We start from the raw sequence: 21,945 nt of genomic DNA on the forward strand, positions 1-21,945 counted from the left end.
AATTACATTAAAGACGTATTCAAACAAATTCTGAAATGTAGACAAAATAATTTTCTCCCTTAAAATCTTTATATAGCGTCCTTTACTTAAGTATTTAATGACCAAGTTCCACTACATTAGATTTCTTTAAAATCATCACTTTATAAATTGATGCCATGGGCTGTAACAATTAAAATTTCGTTTCTGAGAAAGAAAATGGAGCAAGATCTCTTAAGCACAGACAAAATAAATGCTGAAACTGTGAACTGAGGATTCACAGTTAGGAATAGTAGGATATTTTCTTAACATAATGGTTGAATATAACACACCATGGCAGTGCCTGGTAGTCAGGGGGTAGGGTGGGGAAAAGCAACTCGATTACTACAAGTATTAAAGCCGAGTAAAATCCATGAAGTCCAAAGACTGAAAAAGTTAGACTGAAAGAGTTAAGGGTATTAACAACACAATGCTAGATACACAAATTGCTCAATCTTGTATTCTCTGAGAAACAGTCTTCTTAAGCTTACATGTCTTGACTTAGCTTTTGGAATACATACGTTACCAAACATAAACCCCTTATTGTCTTATCTTTATGAACAGCATATGCAGCTCCCTTATGACAGTTCCTTAAAGACAAACACAAAACCAGAAACCGCTACAATCCTGTGCCAAGAAACCTCTTCTGTCATCTGATGTTTCCCTACTGTTGATGGAACATGCTATCTACAGGAGAAACAGAACTTCTGGACAAAATTCAAACTTTTAAAACACAAGTAATACTTGCTAATGCAAGTGGAATTGTTCAGTCACATACTGCCTTGCAAGGCAGAGAATGTTTCTGAATTAAATGAAAGTTTTTCATTAGAGTTCTGGTATCAAAAATGTGCAATCTCAATAATTCTCGGAGATAGCCTCATAAATTGAACCTCTCAGCTTTTACTTAAAAATACCCTCCAAAGGTATGAATGACTGCCCTGTCAAGTAATAACTGAGCTCCCAATTAATTCCAGCCATCTGTTGCTTTGAACATTCACACTGAGGTGAAGTGCTATTCACTCCTAAGCTCTTTTAGGACAAACCAATCAGTCTCCTATCAAAAAAACTAAAAGCAGTGTCTGGGCAGAGCTCACCATAATGAGCCCTCTTTGAAAGCAGAGAAGTCTGTGAGGTAGACTACTGTACCAGTAAGGAAGTGCGCTCCCTCCTACACAGTGCTCAGATGCTCCCATAAGACACCTTGCTTAATAAGCATCTCCATGTTTTCCTGCTACTGAGTGCACAACATAAACCCCTGGTTTCACACTTACGCTGCAGCTGCCAGAATGGTGTATTAAGTGACACTTTTTTGCTCCCAGAATCAGAGTGCCCACAGGAATCACAACTAACCAGTTTTCAGGTCACAGGATCATACAAACCCAGAGAAAACCAGCTGCTACATGGAACATCCATAGCCAGGATGTTCTGGATGTTTGTCCTCCTCGGAGTGCACAGAAGGTATTCTCAGTCTCTTAGGATTTTTTTGTTTTCCTGGCAGAAAGGTTCTTTCTTCCTCACAGTCCAAATCACTTATAACACAGCAATGTAAGACAACAACACATAACAGACTGTACATTGCTCATTGTGAGCCATTACTCAGCTTCTATTCATAACACCTTCTACAGCTCTCACATGCACTAGGAAGAAAAGACTAGAATACTTCAGAAAAAAACAATGGCAACATTAATTCTTTGAGAGATTCACTTATGCAGGATTTTTCAAAATTAATTATATAATTTAGTAAAACTCAAGTTATCAAAGCTTTATGAAATGTGGCAAAATAAACCAGTATCAGTTGCACTGATAAACACAGTCTATTTTGTAATGCAACGATGCCAATTTTCAAATCTCGGCACCATCAGAACTGGGTTAAGCTGCTTTAGGGAGGGAGCACGTCTGGAGCACTATGGTTTGCTTGGTATCTGGGCACACCACCTCTTCAGAATGCTGGGCTGATACAGAGTGCCAACAGCACAACAAGCCTTCTATAGTGGCTGCCCACAGAGCATCATATCATATAAGCTCTTTATCTTCACCTGCCAGGCTCAGTGCTTCTTAAGACCCCATAAAGCTCTAGGGTATCTACTATGGATAGTCTAAAAACACAATAAAAATTCCTAAAAATTCCCTATGACTGACAGAAGCAATATGACTGAGCGACCAGGAAAAGGTGGGGCAACATTAGCCTTAAAAAAAATACAAAAAAATTCTTAAAACTGCAACTGCAACTTGAAGAATACTATGGAAGGGCATCAATACTTCAATTACAGCCAACCTGTCTCCAAAGTAGCTCTAGTCACTAAACAATAAACTGTCCTAACCAACCAAATGATATTTTATATTCTTTTCTTCAGTAAGGAAATAAGAAAATTGCCAACTCCACAGATAAATAAAATTTAAAGTACATTGACACACTTCATCAGATGTCTCAATATGTAAATGTACTTCAGAAATACTACTGACATTTCTTTAATACACCTCATCTTTGAAACACAAATAAGAAACCAACTGACTCAGTATTTTGTACGCTGTGAAGAAAATCACTCGTCTTAGTATCTGTGTGTTATCCTTACCAGATTCTCTTTCAAACCTTTAGTTTGCTGTCTTATACCAGAGTAATTTTTATCTGAACTTTGACGAAAAAATATTTGGAGGTATCTTGCTTTCAGAGAAATGAGATGCCTGCTACATTTCTGGATGCTTTTAAGATGCATTGGTCTTACTGGAAAAACAGAAGGATCACCAAAACAAATAAATGGCTTCCGTGTGGAATAGATTTTATCTTGCTTATCACAGCAAATCATCAAAGGGCCAGGAACTGAGCTGCTTCTTTTTATTCAGATAAAGACTATATTATGGGACAGGAAGATAGAAGGACTGTTTCATGGAATGACACCTTAAAATTTTGCAAGATATTAAAATGCTACAATGGTAAATTCCGCTCAGTGGCAGCATACTCCTCCTCATTAGATGAGAGGTAGTTTCTTTCAATTTTTACAGGATTTTCTAGAGCTACTGCCAAAATTTTGACAGCTAAGTGGCTACCATTCAGAGCAGCACTCACTGGAACAGGCATACATCATACAAAGTCACATTAGAGAATTAATTTTGCCAATTACACAGTAATTCTTGATTCACTCTTCCCCATGAAGTGTTACAGAAGAACCTGGGTTGTATTGCTCTGTATACACCACATAGATGTGAAAACTCACTTTTATCTTGTATACATTAAATGAACCACAAACTGCTTTCACTGTAGTTGTATTGAAAAGATCAAGAAATCAGCAAATCTATTAGTAACCCTGATCTTTAAAACAACTACAGAAAACTTCTCAAACTATCATCTTTAGTGTATTCAACTGTAACAGATTACATGGCTGTCTGAGGAGTTCCAAAGATTATTGATGCAATGCTTAAAACTCTTTATTGAAACACTGAACTTGTGCCATCACTATGCTATTCCTACATTATTACTGAAGCATCACCAATAAAAAAATTTGTAACAGGCAAGCTTTGGCATTTGCTGGTCTGCAGTATTTTCAGCTTGGCAGGAAGCTCATAAAGATTTTGGGCCTTTTTGCATTGGATGACCATTTACAACCTCTGAAAATTTCTAATGGAACAACAAGAGAAAAACTTCAGTGAGAATTTTTGAGGGAGTTATCTGTAAAGCTTCAACAGGGATAAGTAAACCATTGCTTCTTTTCAAGGAGCTAAATATGTGCTCAGTCAAAAAGGAAAGCTCATGTGTGTATAGGGAGCTGAGATGGAGGTATCCGCAGCTTCCCCAGGTGCAGCTGCTGGGGGTACACTGACTTATACTGCCCAATGTAATTCATCCCCATAAAATGACAGACTTTCAACAGTTACAAGTGATTTGGTCAAAGGAACATCCACTAATATGGCACTACATTTAGTTTGAAATGTAAAAGAGTAACAGAAAATGCTGCTGTCACATGCATCTTTATTTGACCCTGCCACATGAGTAATACTTTCTTTTTTTTTCTTTTTAAATACAGATTTTTAGAGAGTCTGGAACCACAGCTTAATGTATACAGGATCATAGAATCATTTGGGTTGGAAGAGACCATACAGATCATCTCATTCAAACCCTTGCCATGGAAATTCAGCAGTGTGAATTGTGTATTTGCAATGTAAGATATGTCACAGATGTGAACAATACACTAATTCACTTTCAGCTACACAGAGCACTTGTTTCAACATTAAATGTTTAATGTTTATCAACAATAAACATACAGAAAATAAAACTGTTCTTACAATGAAAAGTTAGCATATGGTATATTATTCATTACCAACCTACTTATAAAAATGTTGGGTTTCATGCAGTACTTTGCTCATAGAACTTTTGCTGATGCTCATCAGTACTGTCTGAGAATGCAACATTTAAGTATAGATTTATATGGAAAATCTACAAGATAAAAGTATTTGTAAACAAGATGAAGCCAGCATCTCATTGTATAAAAGCAATTCCAGATTTAGCAGTCTTAACTGCAAAAGCATCCTTGCACTCTGTTTAAAAATACATGAACAAAAACTAGAGAAGATTCTCTGCCACCAATGGCAATTTGAATGCAGAATGTGAATCTGAATGCAGAAGTAAATTAAGAAGGTTGAGGGTTTGTGGGATAGTGGTGGGGTGGGGCTGGTTTGTTTGGCCTTTCAGGGATTGTTTGTTAAGGTTTTTTACAAACAAATACTTTGGCAGAGAAAATTAGAAAGGCTACTTCACAATCTGTATACGCACATTTAACTTAAATTGCTACTGAAAGATACAATCCCACTTTTTTTCCCTGCACTTCAGTTCCTGCATTATGTTGGCTCTACAAACGCATCATTTTCTAGCAAGTGAAACAACCTGCCAGACTCCTGATTTGGCAAGTTTGCTTTCAGACAGATCAATGAGATAATCCAACCTACCCCGCCAACTTCCATGATCACTAGAAGCAATAGGAGTAAGGAAATGACAAAGCCAGAGCTGCGGGGAGGGCAGACCGCCCTTTCCAGAAGCAAAGTCTTAGATCAGCATATATTTATCAGCAATCCTATCACCAGAGGTTGTAATGATTCACTTCACTTTTTATTACAGGTTTTTCTACTTTCATGCCATTCTCCTCCCTCAACTCAGGTTTTCACTGTCTCAGCGTGACACGGTTTCATAATGTATTTTACAGTAATCCTAGCTTGAAGTATTCTCCAAATACACACCACCTCCCACCCCCACAAACTCCTCTCCAGGCTCCCAACCTGGCTCAGCTAAACCTGTTCACCTGCCTTCTGTTAGAGCCTCAAATAGTTGAAGAAACAGTTCAGATTTAAAGGCAGCTTCCATGACAAAGTTTTCTTTTAAGACTGTGTAGTCTTACATGCGTTTTACAACACGACAGAAGAAAAAGCGTATTTTACTGAAGTGTTTCTTGTTCTCCTGACTACCACCTCTGCTCAAAAAAAGCTCCTACAAAAAGTGCTCCCAACACAGCATCTGAAAGGTCATCCTCTTCAGTTGGATTATTTCTCATATGGAATAGTTCTTCAAGCCTGCTCACTGTGAAGCCAGAGAAACATTTGTACCAACATAGTGCAACAAGTAATACAGGAGCAGGACAGTACTATTTTTGGCAACCATACTATCGTAAGTGCACGTCAGCACAGAACTTCAAGCCAAATCAGCTCCCTGATCTGATTCACACCATACTTGCTGTGCAGTACAGAGAGAACCACTAAAAGAATGAAGAAGGAAGTATCTATCTCTCAGGAACAAGCAACAGGAAGTGATTAATACCTTACACTGGTATTACTGAGCACACTGTACACCTTGAAATTAAGAGTTTAGTATTTCATATCTGACCAATGGCCTAGTTAGTAAAAGTTTAAGTAGGCAATCTGATTCCTTATTTTTACCTCTCAGATTTTCAAGCATCTCTTGCTTTTGAAAAATCAATTTCTACATATAACCAAAGAAACAATAAGGTATATACATTTACACAGAATTCACAAGAATGTATTGCACAACAGCTTTGTCTTCAGCGAATAATTATGAAATCAAATAGAAAAGAAAAAAATGTGACTTCTACCAGAAAGCAACAGAAGTTAGAGAGTAAACAGTTACCAAGCACAGGATAAAATCAACACAAAAAGAAGCAGCAAGGGAAGTATAAATCCAAGATACTGATCTGCTTAGGACTTTGCAATTCACTCTCTACCCTACCATACTAAACTCTTCAACTACTAATTACATCAATATTAATCAAATGGTATTTTGATTTAGTAAGCTTGTTTCATTTTAGATTGAGGTATTTTCACTTTTTCCATCCTTCTTGCTCCCAAGCAAAGATTCTTTTCTTTGCAAAATACAGAGAATCTTGAAGTATTTGGGTTCCTGACTAATGCCTAAATTTCAGTTATTCTTTTTTAACGACAACATTGCATATACTCCCCATGAATATGAAAATCCCTCTTCATATTTTGAATGTGCAGTTATTAGGCTTGCCATGAGCCGATTTTGTAAACATGGAAGATTAACGCAATGAGCTGCTCCCTTGATTTCTTTTTTTAATCTTTTCTTTAGTTTTTTTAAAGAACAATAGCAACTAATTTACACAAGCATTTATTTTCTTTAGATGCAATTCTATGGATAAGTATTACAAACAAAATACTACAGCATTGTTAAACAATGGTATGGAATAATATGAATGTACTAATTAAAGTTTTTCTAAATAATTTCTAACTTGATTTGAATACGGAAATGCAGGGCTGCAAATGGGCACCGACTTCTTATTTATGAAATAACTGTATTATTTGCAATTGAAAACTTAGACTGAGGCCACTCAGACCTTGGGTTAATCGACATGTTAGTCACGGCATTTTTCAGTGATCAAGAAACCAGGTTACACAACCTGCTATGGCAGCGCAGGATATTTATTGTTCTATATCGGCGTGAAGTCCCTGCCTTGTTACTAGCAGGGTTGCCTTTTTTTTCCCCTCTCCCACTCCTCCCCCCCACCCCCCCACCCCCCCGCCCCAAACGTTTCTAAGTATAGTGACAGCCTCATCAGGGTTTACTAGTAGCAGCGCAAGCTCAGTGAAAACCTGGGAAATCTAACTGGAAACATGAGAGAGAGCTTTATTTGGCAGTGCTAAAAAAACCTGGGGACAAATGGCTAAGCGGCGGTGGAAGTGCAGGCTGCACAATCAATAGGCAGAGAGCTGGATAGAGGCTCCCTTCGCTGCCGGATCGACAATCGACAGCTGAGAGACTATTTTTTGCAATGGTTGACTAAATATGGTCAGGGAAGAGAGAGGCACAAGAGAGCCTGTTTGCCTGGGAGTGCATGTTTCAAATGCTTAGCTGCCTATAAAGCCGTAACACTTTTGCTCGTGCCCTCTAAGTGGGAAATACGGTTGGTGACTTCTGTAGTGTGTTGTGCGGGAGCCCTGACCTCGCGAGCTGACTTGACCTCTGAAGATGGAAAGTAGCTTCAACACAGACCTGCCTACAGCTAAGCCTGGAAACATAACCTCAAGCAAGAAAAGATGCAGTGCAATATCTAAGGAACTAGAAGAAACCAATATTTGCCAGGGGAGGGGGGAGACGATCGCTATTTTTTTGGTGCCTTTTTCTGATTTTTTTTTTTTTTGGAAGCAACTCCAACTTTTGGGGGCTTGGTTTTGGTCTTTTGTTGGGTTTTTGTTTTTCTTTTTGCCTGTGATTATTTTCATCTGACAGTGGGCTAAGTTCACCTTCCCTTGGCTTCATAGCATCTATTCTTGGAGTCTTAACTCTCAGTCCAGCAGACATAAGGTATAATTTCTATACAACATCATCCATATTTCAGCATTCAAAAGAAAGGAAGAAGGTGCCAATTAGGCACCCATCTTCATGCATTTTTTTTTTTCTTGTAAGTTTTATCTATTTAAGGTGGTGAGGTACTGTATGCACCGACATTCGCCCCCCCTTGCCTCCCCCTCCCATGTAACGAAGAGCTGATTCAGCGAATAGAGTGAGAGCACTCAGGATGAGATGGCTGCTGCTGATGTGTCTCTAGGTCATTACCTCTCTTCCAACTGCAAATGCTGCATGATACTAAGCTTACAGGTAACAGAACATCAGGAGACCTGCATTATTCTGCACGTTTAAAGGATGCCTATGACTTTCTGCATGTGTATCTTATTTACTAGATTGTTTTTTAAATTGCTGTATTAATCCCTCTACTCTGGGAAAAGCTTAATTTTGAGTGTGCTAAAGTACCAAGCATTTGTAGTGTAAAGAGCAGGTTGAAAGAAAACAACTGTTAGTCCAAATTTCATAGGAAAAAAAAGCAAAAAAAAAAAAGCAGAAACCAAAAAAACCAAATCCCAACTTGCTTAGTAGGCAGAATTCTTTTTAAAGAAGATAAACTAATAAACTGCAATGCCATTAACTGGTTGTTCATTTCAGTGAAATATATTCTTATATTCCTATGCACAACTAAAAATGTACAAACTTGAAAAAGAAAACCTAATAAACAGTGTGGTAGTGCAATGCTGAGTTCTCAAATAGGTCTAGGCAAAATTTTCAAGGTGCTTTATATCAGACGTACATGAAAACAGCCTACTTAAAAACTAGAATGTGACTGCTGTGATTCTAATGCTGCATTGCTGATTCTCCTTGTACTACTGTGCTAGCTACTGCTACACTCTGATTTGCTCTCTATCAGCTGCACTAGGTTTTTGTCATGAGCTGCAGAAATTCTTACTTCCTCTGCTCTTAGCTTTCCTTACAAGTATTACAGTTACTAATTGTTAAGCTTATTTAAGTTTACCTTCTAATGCTATAGAGACAAAGGTTACTCTTTACTGTAACCCAAATCAACTCCTGAAATACATATTAAGCAAGCATAAGCTATATCCGACAGCCCCTCAGAAGTCAAAGCTGTACTGCACATCAAATATTTAACCACTGTTCCAAACCAAGTCGCACGAAATCTTATGAAACAGGGTTAAACTTGGGCTTTGTTTCTACGAGGTTTTTTGTTTGGTTTGGGATAATTTTTTTAGTTAATTATTTTAGCTGTCATAAATATTTCAAGGGTGGACAAGACTTTGACTGAAGGAGGTGAGTGCCAGTTTTTTAAAATGAGAAAAGATGCTTGCAGAAGTGTTGAATAGGTATTAGCTTTCAAATGTGACCTTTGGCCTAACAATCCAAATCCTGTCACAGCAGTTAGAGGTTGTTCTTTTAATTCAATGTCATCATCTTTACGATAAGCAGGATTGCTGGTGACATGTGCTTTTGTGTTTGGGTTGGGCTTTTCGTGTTTTTGTTTTGCTTTATTTTTTGTTTTGTTTTTTAAACCACTCTGAAATACAGTGTAAATAAGTGTAAACCTACACAGAGTTTGCAGAATAATGGACAGCATACGAAAAGCATAGAAATGGGATTTGGGGTAAGAAAATAACTTTATAACTGCTATTTTATATCAGTCTATGCTTCCCTTCAGGACACTAGATGCAAACTGTATCCCAGCGTGAAAATCTGCAAGAAGACCTGGGAGAAAGCTGAAGTTTTTACAGTGGACTACAACTACAAATTCTAAGAAAAGACATTGCAAACCTACCAGCGATTCAACTCTCTACTTAAACATGGTCACTTAGAAGAGCAAGAGGCTGCAAAAATATGGAAAAGCACTTCTAACATCAGTGCCATCCCAAAACAGTGAACTATGTCCAGCTTTTAGACACTGTGCAGGTAAATTGCATTGCAGTTCAGTTAGCATAGTAAGTTTATTTTCTACCATCAGTTTATCAGAACTGTTGTCCTTCCAAAGAACTGTCAGCCAGTTTTACCTAAAGACAGCAAGAAAAAGCAGCAAAATGCTTTTCAGGTTCATCTGACAGGCAGTCAAGCAACTCTGTGAGTACCTGCTCAGAGCACATACTTCTTTATGTACCCATATGAACATACAATGCTATGGAATGTAAAGAAGTATGTATTTTTGGCAGGCAAGGAACGACCAGTAAGAGGAAACTAAACAGCTGCTGGAATAAACAGGTTTCCCTCTTGTCTGAATGACATTCATGTGACAAACTGGCTTGCTAAGGGTCAGCTGGTATTGCCAAAATAACTCATACTTGTTAGTAACAAATCACAAAACATTAAATTAAGTGACTATAAAAGTGGGTAGGAATTATTGTTAACAGCTGATAAGTAGAATATTAGTTGCAAACAGAATTCAAAGCAAGGCTGGAAATGAAACCTTAACATGCACCAATTAAGACTGCAGCATAGCTGCAAAATTCATCATTACCAGTACTCCTCACTTCATAGATCTTAAACTAAACTTAAAAGTCTGGTTATCAAAATGCATCTCATAAAAACAAGCCACTGTTCTAGCAATTACAGCCTGTTCTGTGTACTTCAGATAGTAGTACTTAAATTTCTATCTACCATAGAACATTTAAACCACAGGTTGCAACTGAGACAAGTATTAAGAGATAAAGAATTACAGGTGTGATCTAGAGAAAATGATAGCTAAAATAACTGAGTATAAATAAGACTTAAGTTAGAATTTTATCCAAATCAGCACTTATTGTGCTCACTGAGCTCTTCGATACAAAGTGCAGTGTCAGGTTTATGCACAGAAAGTGACAATACAGAGATTTCTAGGCCAGAGTTTCTAGTCAGCGGATTAAAGCTATTGACATATTCCTAAATGAAAACACAAATGAAAACAACAGCCTAAAAGGTAAGTTATCTTAAATACTATTTTCAAATAAGCTGGATTTATTTTAAATTCAAATTTAAGAAAATTAGCCATAAAAAAGACATTGTAGCATTCAGAAAATTTTAAGAACTACATGAGAAATAGTTCCTCAATAGTTTCAAGTTCTAAAAGTGCTATTAATTAAAATAAACTGCTGCATACCATCCCTAAGTAAAGATACTCAACATCAAATTCGGGAACAAGGGAAAAGCAAGATGAAAGAACTCCTCACTCATCAATCCAGACATTTCTATTCATGACAGCAGCCTTCTAAAAGCAGTTATTGAATAGGATATGTCCGTGATAAGTAGGCACATTTGGCCCAGATTAAAGATTCTAACTGTAGCCCTTTGCTTACTAAAAATGTATGTGAGGGGAAAAAAACCAACAAAACAAAACAAACAAGAAAATAAGCAAAGGCAACACATAATTTTTAAAAAAATAAGTTTTTAAAGAACTTATTTTTAAATACATAATTCTCAAACAGCTAATAATATACATAGCCTGGTATTTTTAACAACTGACACTACATATTAACATACATACAAAAAGAAATATTATCTTACCTGCTTAAGAAAGCAATGTTTCAATATTTGTTTTAAAGCTCTTTCTCTTATGAGCAGATATCACGAAGGCTACAGTATCTTAACATCTAAATTAAAACCTCATTTGTAGTGGGAAAGAAATCAAATTACAGTAGCTTTTCTGAATACAGCAAGACTACTAAACTTGATCGTGCTCACAGAAGCAATTTGGTATAACAGTTTCACTGAGGGGTTATTGCTAAACATTTTCTTCTCCTGAAGAGTTCCTGTTCTCAGCACCAATTGATTTAGTTTCTACTATATAATGGGACACATTTTTTTAACAGCTTTAATTTATCTTAAAGTTTTTTGGCAATGATTTATCATACTGTGTTGTCCCTTGTATAACATTGCAATGTTATTCTGACACAAAATGACAGTTCAGAGTGATACAAAAGTTAAAATTATATGTTGACATTGCTTCCTGCTAGTTCATGTTAGCATATCTCTAAGAATACATACCCAGTCACTCTAAAATGTCACATCCATCACTTAGATCAGCTGTTCAATTTTAACCGAGCACACGTTGAACTTTGGGCATCTGCTGACACAGTTGTAACTCAAACATTTCAACTGTGTGACTGACAGGGATAACAGATGCTGACATTATCAAATGCTACACAGCTTTTTTTCCACAGCCGTTTTTTGTCCCGATATGGCCAGTACATGAAACTGTATTGCCATCCAAAAGCACACTTGAGCAGCTGTATCTGTAAAACAGTTCCTCTATAAGTGGTAAAAATAGAAACTCATTTTATAGCCATCTTGATGTTTAAGTCCAAGTGACACACCTGCTACGTTTCTATTAGGATACATGGTCTTGGGAATATATTTACATAAATCTTCTCACCATCATCAGACTATGCAACAAACAGACTATCCTTGACATACTCATTACTAGGGAATGGTTTGAACTAAGGTTGTCCCCTACTTTCCACTGCAGTCAAAGCTCAGAAAGAATTCAGTATGACACATAAAAAGCGATGTGAGCTCATACAATTGTATTAAGGACCTTAGTTTAGAAGAAATCAGATGCAACCCCAGATAAATCTTTAGAAGCTGCATTTTTCTGGCATTAAATCGCTTTACATATACTATATGGGTAAAACAAATTAAATATACCCTGCTATATTATATAATCATTCCTAAAAAGTTAATACTAACCACAGATATAGCAATGGAATTGAAAGCACTTGGCATTTATATTTGTGCTAACCAGCTACAGCATAAAAGCAGCTGCAAAGGGGAACGTGCCAGAAAATGAATGATGGGAAGGGAGGGTAGAGGGTGACAAGGAAACTGAAACATTCTTCCCCAGTAAAGTTTAACAAAAAGAAGTAAGGGAGCCCTACATGATAAAAAATTTAAGACTACAATTTCTAATCTATTTTAAAACTTGATTACACTAGACAGGAAAAAGTTAAAACTGTAACTATGATTTGATTTGAGACTCATCCAAAGATCCTCAAGGAAATACTCAAGGACACAACAAACCTGTACAGGCCTTTCTGGTATGCAGCTTTTAATTGTGCCATCTCCAAATTAGGAAAGAGTTAAAAATCTCCAAATTAGGAAAGAGTTAAAAATCTGTATTGACAAGAAACAAATTGTGTAATACAGAAGAAACCCCTGTGTTCTTTGTGCACTGCTCATGTGCTTTAAAATGTGTTACTGAATTATAATCTTCCTGCACTCCAATGCTTTGCTAAAGCTGGTAAAATGGAACCAAATCACCTCTTCAATGGATTTGGTCCCCTTCAACCAGCTGTAGCTATGCATTGATCACTACAGGATTTCTCATGTTTTTAAAACTGGACACGAAACCTGCTCAGAGCAATTATGTAGTCCTCTCTGCAGTCCAGCTCTACTTCTAGGCAGCCTGAAGATGGAAGGTAACCAGGAGTGTAGTATACTCTGTATTCCAAAATTTCAAGTTTGTATCTGTAAATAAATAGCTACTGGTGTTTAACGTTTTGTCCATATGCAGTGAAAACCATATTTTACAACATTTATAAAGAAGATAGGTAAGCAATGAAATAAACATTTCCCAATGACATACTGTCTCTTGTATTCTTCCTCAAGTCTGGTGCCCTTTCTAGCAGAACTGACCAAAAAAACTCAAAGCCCAAAAGGAAATAATCATGAACAGTACTGGCAGGGCAGGTTTACTCTCTGGGCACCCCTGTCCCCTTTTTTTTCATTGCACAAGGAAGGAAACTCCACAGGGCAGGAACTGTATTTGCCATTCTGTATCTGTCAGGCACATTATTTACTATTTAAAGATAATATATTTGTCACTGACCTCAACAGCTACAGGCTAATCTACCATCTAATAATAGGTCTGCTCACAGAGACTATATTCTTCCTCCAAATCAACTTGAACAAAAGTATTCTTCCAAAGCCTTTTCTGACACAATACTTTAATATGAGGTTTTAAAAACAGGCTCTCTTTGCACTCAGTTTCAACTAAGCTTAACCTACACTTACTGTCAGAACTGCAAATACAAAAGCAAAAAAACCACTTTGACTGGTGTAAAAAATAATTGTACCACTCCCATAACCTCAGAACTTGTCTCTCTGAGGACCTCCATGACAACACAGCCTGTGAGTCCTGCAGACACCTCTTGAAGACACTCATTAACACTACTTAGAAGTGAGAAACACCACCTCACAATTAAATTGCTACAGTTAGAAACTTCACTGCCAGCCCATTCAAACCATCTGCAAATCTAAAAACAAATGTATATCTCCCAAATAATAAGAAAACCATGGGGAAAAATTACAATTCTGTTTTAAACCACAATGTCCTCCTTGCCAGTTTATGAACATAAAGATGATAATACTTCTTGCTATTGGAGAGCAATACATGAAATCTGTATCTTACTCCAGGACTTCGATTTTTTTGATTTAAAGTCCAGCAGAATTTATGGCTCTCAAGAACTAATCATACACGTGTGTGAAGTCAGGTCAGCTCCAAGAGCAGCCTCTATTTAAGATGCTAGCTGCAGAGTGAATAAAGCTCTCTTCACAAGATACAATGCAAATCTAAAACTAACTGGGGCAACGGATATAAAATACGCCTACACTTCACAGTCATGTCTTCAGCTCAAAAATCTGAAGTCACAGGTATGCGAATAGATCAAACATAAGCAAGAGATGATAACATGGCAAAAATAACCAATCTGTACAGTATTTTCAAATTTTACTCTCCTTTTTTCTGTCTGAAAAAAATCTCATTAACACTAAAGAGGCAAAGCCTGACAAGCTTTGAGGCTCACTTTTGAAAGAAGTCCAAAATAAATGCACTTTTAATATGACTGACTCAGTCATATCAGACAGTTAAAAATCACAAACAAGAAACCATGTATTAAATGAAAGTTTAACTTCCCCACACTTAATTTAAAAATTTTTTTAGCTCTATCTCCCATGCACAAGTTTAAAGCTACCTACAGCATAAACTAACATCCATTCTACATTTCAACATTATACATCAGCACAAAACCCAAAAGTTCTCTGTACCAATTCACAAGGTACAAAGAGAAGCAAAACATGAAAAGGAGAAATATTCTACTAAGAATAGGATGCTCTCAGGAACACACTGTACCTTGACTTACGGAAAACACAGTCAAACTACCATGGAAGATAAAGTGCTGAGAAAAGCGAAGCTATTTGACATTAATCATTATCTTTCTTATTATATTTATACAATATTCAAACATTTAAAATAGAATGCATTTGTTTTCATATGAAAAATTTAAAACTTTGAAATGTTCTTCTCAGCACAATTTTAAGTTTTTTCTTGGGATATTTATCTCCCTATTATTTATACAGGTCAGAACTCCAGAAACAAGAGGTTTTCCTCTGAAAATTAAATTGGTTCCAAATACCTATTTAACATCAACTAAAAAAATACTATAGAAATCCACCTCCATTTATTGTGGTACCCGTGCACTTACCACATTCATTCAATTATCCTCAACAAGGAAGATGTATGTGAACTTTATTAATTCTTGCATACATAGCACATTTCTAACAATTATAGCTATGCACACAAATGCATCCACATTTATATACTATGAATACATGCATAACTTTTATAAAATAAAAGTTACATAATATATCTAGGTATTTGAATATAAGGGGAATTTAGTGCACTGTATTAATATAAGGCACCACATCCTGAAGCTACAAAAACTCCAGTTTAGGTGGAGCAGGAAAGCTTAGATGAGGAAAGATAGGTCTTTAAGATTTCAAGCACAACCTATAATGCACTGTTTGTGACCCACAGCAGCAATAAGCTAAAGATGAGGGCATTATATTTAACAGTGTTTTAATGCACTTAGTGCATTTAACAGATCAGTAATAATCATTGTTCTGTATCAGATTAGAAAAACAAAGTAGCAAATACAAAAACTTTAGTTTCATTCAGAAACAGGCAAGTGGCAGAATTACAAAACCAGCAATAAAACAAATGAGAATCACTGAAGTCTTGAAGAATATAAAACTCGACTCTTAGATGAATGAAACTATTAGGATCATCTTTGGACAGGGGGAGAAATCGAAACAGATTTATACTGGCTTCATTTTCAACCATTTCTTCCCAGGCTGATAGGTAAAATATCTAATTCTGTGGGCATTACATATTTTAGATGAAACTACTCCTTCTGTGATGGGAGACAAAATTCCTTTTCTGCATGCTTGAGCAGTGCTCAGATGGAACTGCAACCAAAAAAGAAAATTAAATATCTGTTTTAGATTCAAGTGAAACCCCATGTATGGGAGGAACCCACACAGCATTCAAATCGCTAATACTGGAAACATTTTCCAATACTTCCAATAAAAAATTCTGTAAACAAGGGAGGATTCTGGTTAAAACTGCACAATACCTCACATTCTACCAACTGTCAAACTGACCCAGCCTGAACTACAGCTTGCATCCCTCCATCAAAGGAATGGTCTCTCACTCCTAAAACATTCACCCATCAAAAAATCTCCAGCACATGCCTATGAAAAACATCTTTTCCCCATGACATCCCTGCATCTCATCTTGAGATTACGGTCACACAAACCAACTACCACAAGAGCTGAGGAAAAGCACTGCAGGAAAAACCTAACCAAAAATATTCCACACCTAGGTAACAGACAGGAAACAGTGCTCCTGGCTAATGCTGTTATATAAGTAGGAAGAATTCACTTTAAAGGAAGAAGTTACCAAGTCAGACTTGAAAGAATTGTCTGCTGAATGCCAAAAATAAACTCTCTTCACTTGGTCCTTGACATGTTCTCTTAAAGACCTTTTGTAAGTACTGTAGAAAATGGTAAACCTTTATTTATCCTATCAATACTTCCAACCACCACTTTTACTTTGTGAAATTATTCCATTCCACAAACATAGATAATTAATTATGTTTACTTTTTGACTATCAGTCTTGATAGCTATGTTCTAAGGGACTAACCTAGATTTTAATCCCATATATTAATAATGGGTGGAATTTACACAAATTTAGAGCCTTATTTTTCCAACTTCTCTCAAATGAAAAGCTGAATTTAGTAGCAAACTAGCAAACACACACGTTTCTTCTTTTGTGTAAACTATACTGAAAACTCCACCCCAGGATAAAGTACTATTGAAGTCTTGTTAGTATGACAGCTTTGAAAAATACCATTTATCCACAGTGTAATAAGGAAACAGTAACACAACTTTTCTTTAAAGTTCTATCTATGCAGTAGTTTTCAAAAGCTATCTTAACTGAAAATTGAATGCAGACATACAGAATGCAGCTAGTATAAAACAAACTATGCCTTAAAATGAACTTTTACAGTTGAACTGCTATATAAAAGCTGAAATACAAACTTCCTTCTAGATACACTTCTATGAAAATATAATTAACTGTTGCATATATTGACAAATACAATCTAATACAACAATCCTAAGAGTGCTTTAGAACTGTATGGTTTACTTAACAATTATCCAGAAATAAATATTTCTAAAAAACTCAAATTCCTTTATCAATTCAAATAGTCAAGAAACGAAATGTAGAAGTATTTACTATTTTTATCCTATGTCAAGGATAAAAGATTCCATCTTCAAGATCTAGCTTATTTATCAAAAAAATTATTGGCAACATTTTACAGCCATGACAGGGAATTTCTTAGGTATTTGGAGTTACCTGAATACAGCATTAAACTGAGCAGACTTCTAGCTTCATTCTAGTAAGGGCTTCCAGCATTAGAAAGATGCACAGCTAAGCAACATCGACATTTAGGAAATACAACTACATGCAGATTTATGGATCTTCTGAAAGAATACCACGGTTCTACCCTCATGTGCACTTGTTTTCCTTTTACATATGATAAAAAATAATCTTTAAAAAGAATCTGTACCTCGGGTTTCCTCTTAGTGCAGCATGGTGAAGAGCATTAAACCCATTGTTGTTGGTGATAGTAACATCTGCTCCAGCTTCTAAAAGTACAGCAAGTATATCATCACGCTTTTTACTTATTGCATCATGAAGTGGAGTGTCTCCTTCAGAATCCTAAAACCAGAAACAGCTTATGTCAATTTTTGCATACATCCACATTAAAAAGATGCTAAAATATCACTAAAAAAATTGACTACACAAACACAAAACAGCTCTTCCAGACCCGAGTGTTGCTATACTGCAGAGTTCAGAGCAAGCTGCGTCTTCTCATCCAGTTTTGCAAATGCTTCAGTGGGAAACCCCACCCTGAGCTCCACCATTTTACAGTCACACTGCTGCCAAAACTATGCTTTGCATCCCACAGTACTGAGGACACTGGGGTAGATAATGACTTCTCTATGCTTCTTATCCAGATGGAGTTGATGCCCAAATTACAATTTATGAGTAAAAGGACAGCAACAGAAACTAAAACGTGACAGAGGGAAGACTACCCAGGTGGAAGGAGGAATGGAATTTTGAGTAATAAATGCTAAGTTCAGCCAGCAGTTAACCATATAGAAGACAACACCAAAATGACAGTGTGAAATTAAAGCATAGGCAAATCAAAATAAAATGCAGTCCAGGTACCAAAAACAGGCATATCTGTTATTTCAAGTGAAGCATATAATTTTCCATGATGGAAAAGCCAATGTCATAATGGAAAATTAAGCTTTTAACTTGTTATGGCTAATACAAGGTTATATTACACAAGGTACATAATACTTGACTGCACAATTGAACAGGTAAAGAATTTAGACTTTTAGCTTGATGTTTTATTTTCCAAATATCCCAAATAAGGAAAAAATACTTTTTACCAAAGAAGCATTTTGTTATATTTATTGTCATTACTTATTCAATGACTCAAATGGCTGGACTGAAGAGAAATGCCCTAGACTAACAGCAAGAAAATACTTAAGCTTATTTGCAGCTACATAGGCAAAATCTCTAGATTTATGCTTCAAGTAAAATTCTTGCACCATGTAAGTCAGGAAGTCTTTTGTCACCAACACTGACTCAACTGCAAGCTGACTAACACAGAAACTGAACATTTTAGCAATACATTAGTACGAAAACAGATCTCTGTTTTTGTACAGTGAGAATCAAAATCTGCCAAACAAAAAGTGCCAGAATATGGAAACACTTGAACCAGTGTGAGCCAATTTGCCAGAACTAAATAATGTAGCTTTTATTTGGTTTAATTGATCATATTTCCTGAATTTCCTGTTTATAAACTAACATATGTTTCTGTTTGCACTGTGAAGTGGCCACAGTAGTAGACTGCTGGCCAGTTAAATTCCAGTCATGCCTCAGTCTTACTCCCCTCTGCTCTCATTGACAAAATCATTCACCTACTCACATTTGCACATCACAGTTCCTCAGCACACATGCTGAATCTGAAAGTTCATTTCTTTCAATAGCAATTATATTTTCCAGATGGAGTATCTTTGCACCATTCTACTGATTTTTCAACAGTAACAAAATTCTGTAATTTCAACTCAAGAAAATCCACTTTGGCTACCTATATGTTCCTATGCGATTTACAGTCGCCCTTAACTGATGTTAGCACATCAGATTCCTTATAATACCTACAGTTCAACAAATACTAAACAGGATCTGGATGGATATAACAGATCAACCTCAGCAAGATCAAGGCAGTACCTTAAAAGTTAGGTAGAAGGAGATAAATAAACAATCACTAATTAATTTCAACGAAGATTTTGCTCATCTTCTTTTATGTGGATATACAGCTCCAAGAAAATCTGATTATTGACACGGCAAAACAAGGAGGCAATGTCTTATTACTGCACATCTTGATTTCCCAGGCCACTACAGCTTTTTCTGATGCAAATCTCTTCAAACTCACCCATTCTCATTTGTTTTACTAATGCAGTTGATGAAGCTGCATTCAGCAGTGTGGATACCTGCTTATTGGATAGCACAGCTTCACTCTACCTTCCAAACAGGACATTGTACTTAGGCTTCCATCATATTCAATTACAGATGAAATTCCCTGTGAAATTATGGTACTTGAGAGCCTACACATGAGGGCTTTCTAGATAAAAAGCTGAATATTTGAAAATGAATCTGACTAAATAGTACTGTCAATGATAAATCTATTTTGGAAAAGAAATAAGATTTCTTTTAACAAAGCTTTCCACAGTATCACCAGTCTGCTAAACTGTAGCTTGCAGAAGGAGGACAGAGTTGTGGGTTAGATATAGGAGTAATTAATCAGGAAGGAAAGTTAACAATTAGAAATAACTACAGACTGTGAAAATACCAATTAGTATCAACTGTCTAGAATAAACAGGTGTCAATCTAGCTGTCTAGGAAACAAACAGACAATAGAATTTTGGTTACAGTTGATCACATGGTGAGTTAAAGGTTGAGACAGACAGCTTTACAATGTCTGTTCATTTCAATCCCATTTTCCATAGTTTTTCCATCACCTACTTCCAGCAAATCATGCAATTCAGTAGCTGAAAAGTGATCCCACACTAAAAGTTTACTTTACCTGGAGACTGGGGTGGCAGCCGAAGTCCAGTAAAGTCTTGACAACTTGCAGATGACCTTTGTTGACAGCAATATGGAGTGGAGTCTGCCTGCGCTTGTTGCGAGCGTTCAAATCTGCACTGCCTCGGTGCAAAACCTCAATCACAGCACCCTCGTCACCGAAAGCTGCGTGATGGACAGCCCTGTCTCCATCTTTGTCCTAAAGTGGAAACATTCATTTACCTGGTATATTTCACATTTCCTTTGCATTTTAAACAAGAAGATTATTTCAACTAACAACAGTCCATATTTGATGTAATAAGAAAAATAAACTACCACGATACCATTAAAATACCTAATTAAGTAATTGCTCAAATTGCAGTAATAGAGGATGAAGAATCAGTTCATATATAAACACACGTGTTCTACAACATATGATATTCTACAACATATACAACTATTGCCCTGAATCTTTGTGTGGTTTGCTCATCAAACTCAAATGGCTTCATTTGGGTTCTGACTACAAAACAACCACTGTCAAGAAAAAACCCAAACCAAAGAACCCACACAAAATCCAATGCCCGAACAGTATAACACTTACTATCCTGGGGTAGTTCTTCCTGTAACCTAAGAAGTGTTACAGATTTCAAACCACAGAGCAACACATGCGTATTTCCTTGTTTATACAATTAGTATTTATTAGGATTTATTATGTGTCTTGGTTTTCACTTAAATAAACTTCTACGAAGGAAATTTGTGACTGATGCTGACATTAACTAGAAGTTCTGATTCTGTGTTGATGATTCACAGTGTTAAAACTCTGATTCAGTTTGTTTCAGTTTCACCCAAATTAAGAATTAAAATGTGAAAGTCAAATTTGTCAGTTTAGGCTATTTTAACACTCATAGAAGTTGACTGTACAACATGAAACATTTTAAAATATCAATCAAGTCATTTCAGCATTAATAACAGTATACAAAAGATAAAACTAAAAGGGAAGTTATACATGATGAAATTACTTCCATAAGCTAGTTTCTGAGTATTTGTGCATAGTTTATATGACCATGCATTTGTAGGACTGAATTTTGAAAACAGAGAAACACTGAAAACTGTAAAATAAAAAAATCATGAATGATCAAGGGCTCACTGCCTCTCTTGAGCTAGCTTCTCATCAATTTGCTTCTTTGGCAACATCTTTCAAAAGTAAAGTTTTTTTTATTCTATAACAAATTTCTAATATATTTTAAACCAATTCAAAAATTAGTAGCTTTTAGCATAAACTGTATTTGCACAATGCGAGTAGTTATAGCATTTAAAATGGCGGAAGAAGATTTATCCCCCAATTATCAAATGCACCTTTTTGAAAACATGGGTATGGTTTTCAAGATGGTCAACAGATTTTGAAAAGATACTTTTATTCCTTCCAAACCAACTCATGGTACAAAGTTGCCTTCTCAGATAGCAGGATTCCTTCTGAGGCACACCTAACATGAATGAACAGTCAAAAGAAGCCATTTGGAAGGGGAAAGGATCAGAAAGCGGTTCCTCTCTGTATTTTTCATCTGGTTGTAAGGATCATTACGAGGCAAATCTTATCAAGAGTGTGCCAGTACTCCTAAACTGGTTCAAGAC

At 36.3% G+C, this 21,945-nt stretch overlaps 1 protein-coding gene and 1 long non-coding RNA gene across 5 annotated transcripts in view; one reads left to right on the forward strand and one right to left on the reverse strand.

The window, feature by feature from the left end:
- Nucleotides 1-21,945, reverse strand: part of MIB1 (MIB E3 ubiquitin protein ligase 1) — a 77,757-nt gene that overhangs the window by 26,294 nt on the left and 29,518 nt on the right. For all 4 annotated transcript variants that reach the window (XM_014255359.2, XM_014255351.2, XM_088051249.1 and 1 more), the window contains exons 11-12: nucleotides 20,336-20,533; nucleotides 17,744-17,895 (exon numbers count right to left, since the gene is read on the reverse strand). In XM_014255359.2, the coding sequence (XP_014110834.1) occupies nucleotides 17,744-17,895; nucleotides 20,336-20,533 (350 nt within the window). The remainder of the gene's footprint in view (nucleotides 1-17,743; nucleotides 17,896-20,335; nucleotides 20,534-21,945) is intronic.
- On the forward strand, nucleotides 7,443-11,330 carry LOC106628344 (uncharacterized). The gene is made up of 3 exons (XR_001331688.2): nucleotides 7,443-7,834; nucleotides 7,937-8,128; nucleotides 9,513-11,330. It is a non-coding gene; the product is annotated as an uncharacterized LOC106628344 (long non-coding RNA).

The sequence above is a fragment of the Pseudopodoces humilis genome, chromosome 1 (genome assembly GCF_049639895.1).
Source record: "Pseudopodoces humilis isolate 2021_Gansu_Grassland_sample_001 chromosome 1, ASM4963989v1, whole genome shotgun sequence".
Classification (NCBI taxonomy): domain Eukaryota; kingdom Metazoa; phylum Chordata; class Aves; order Passeriformes; family Paridae; genus Pseudopodoces; species Pseudopodoces humilis.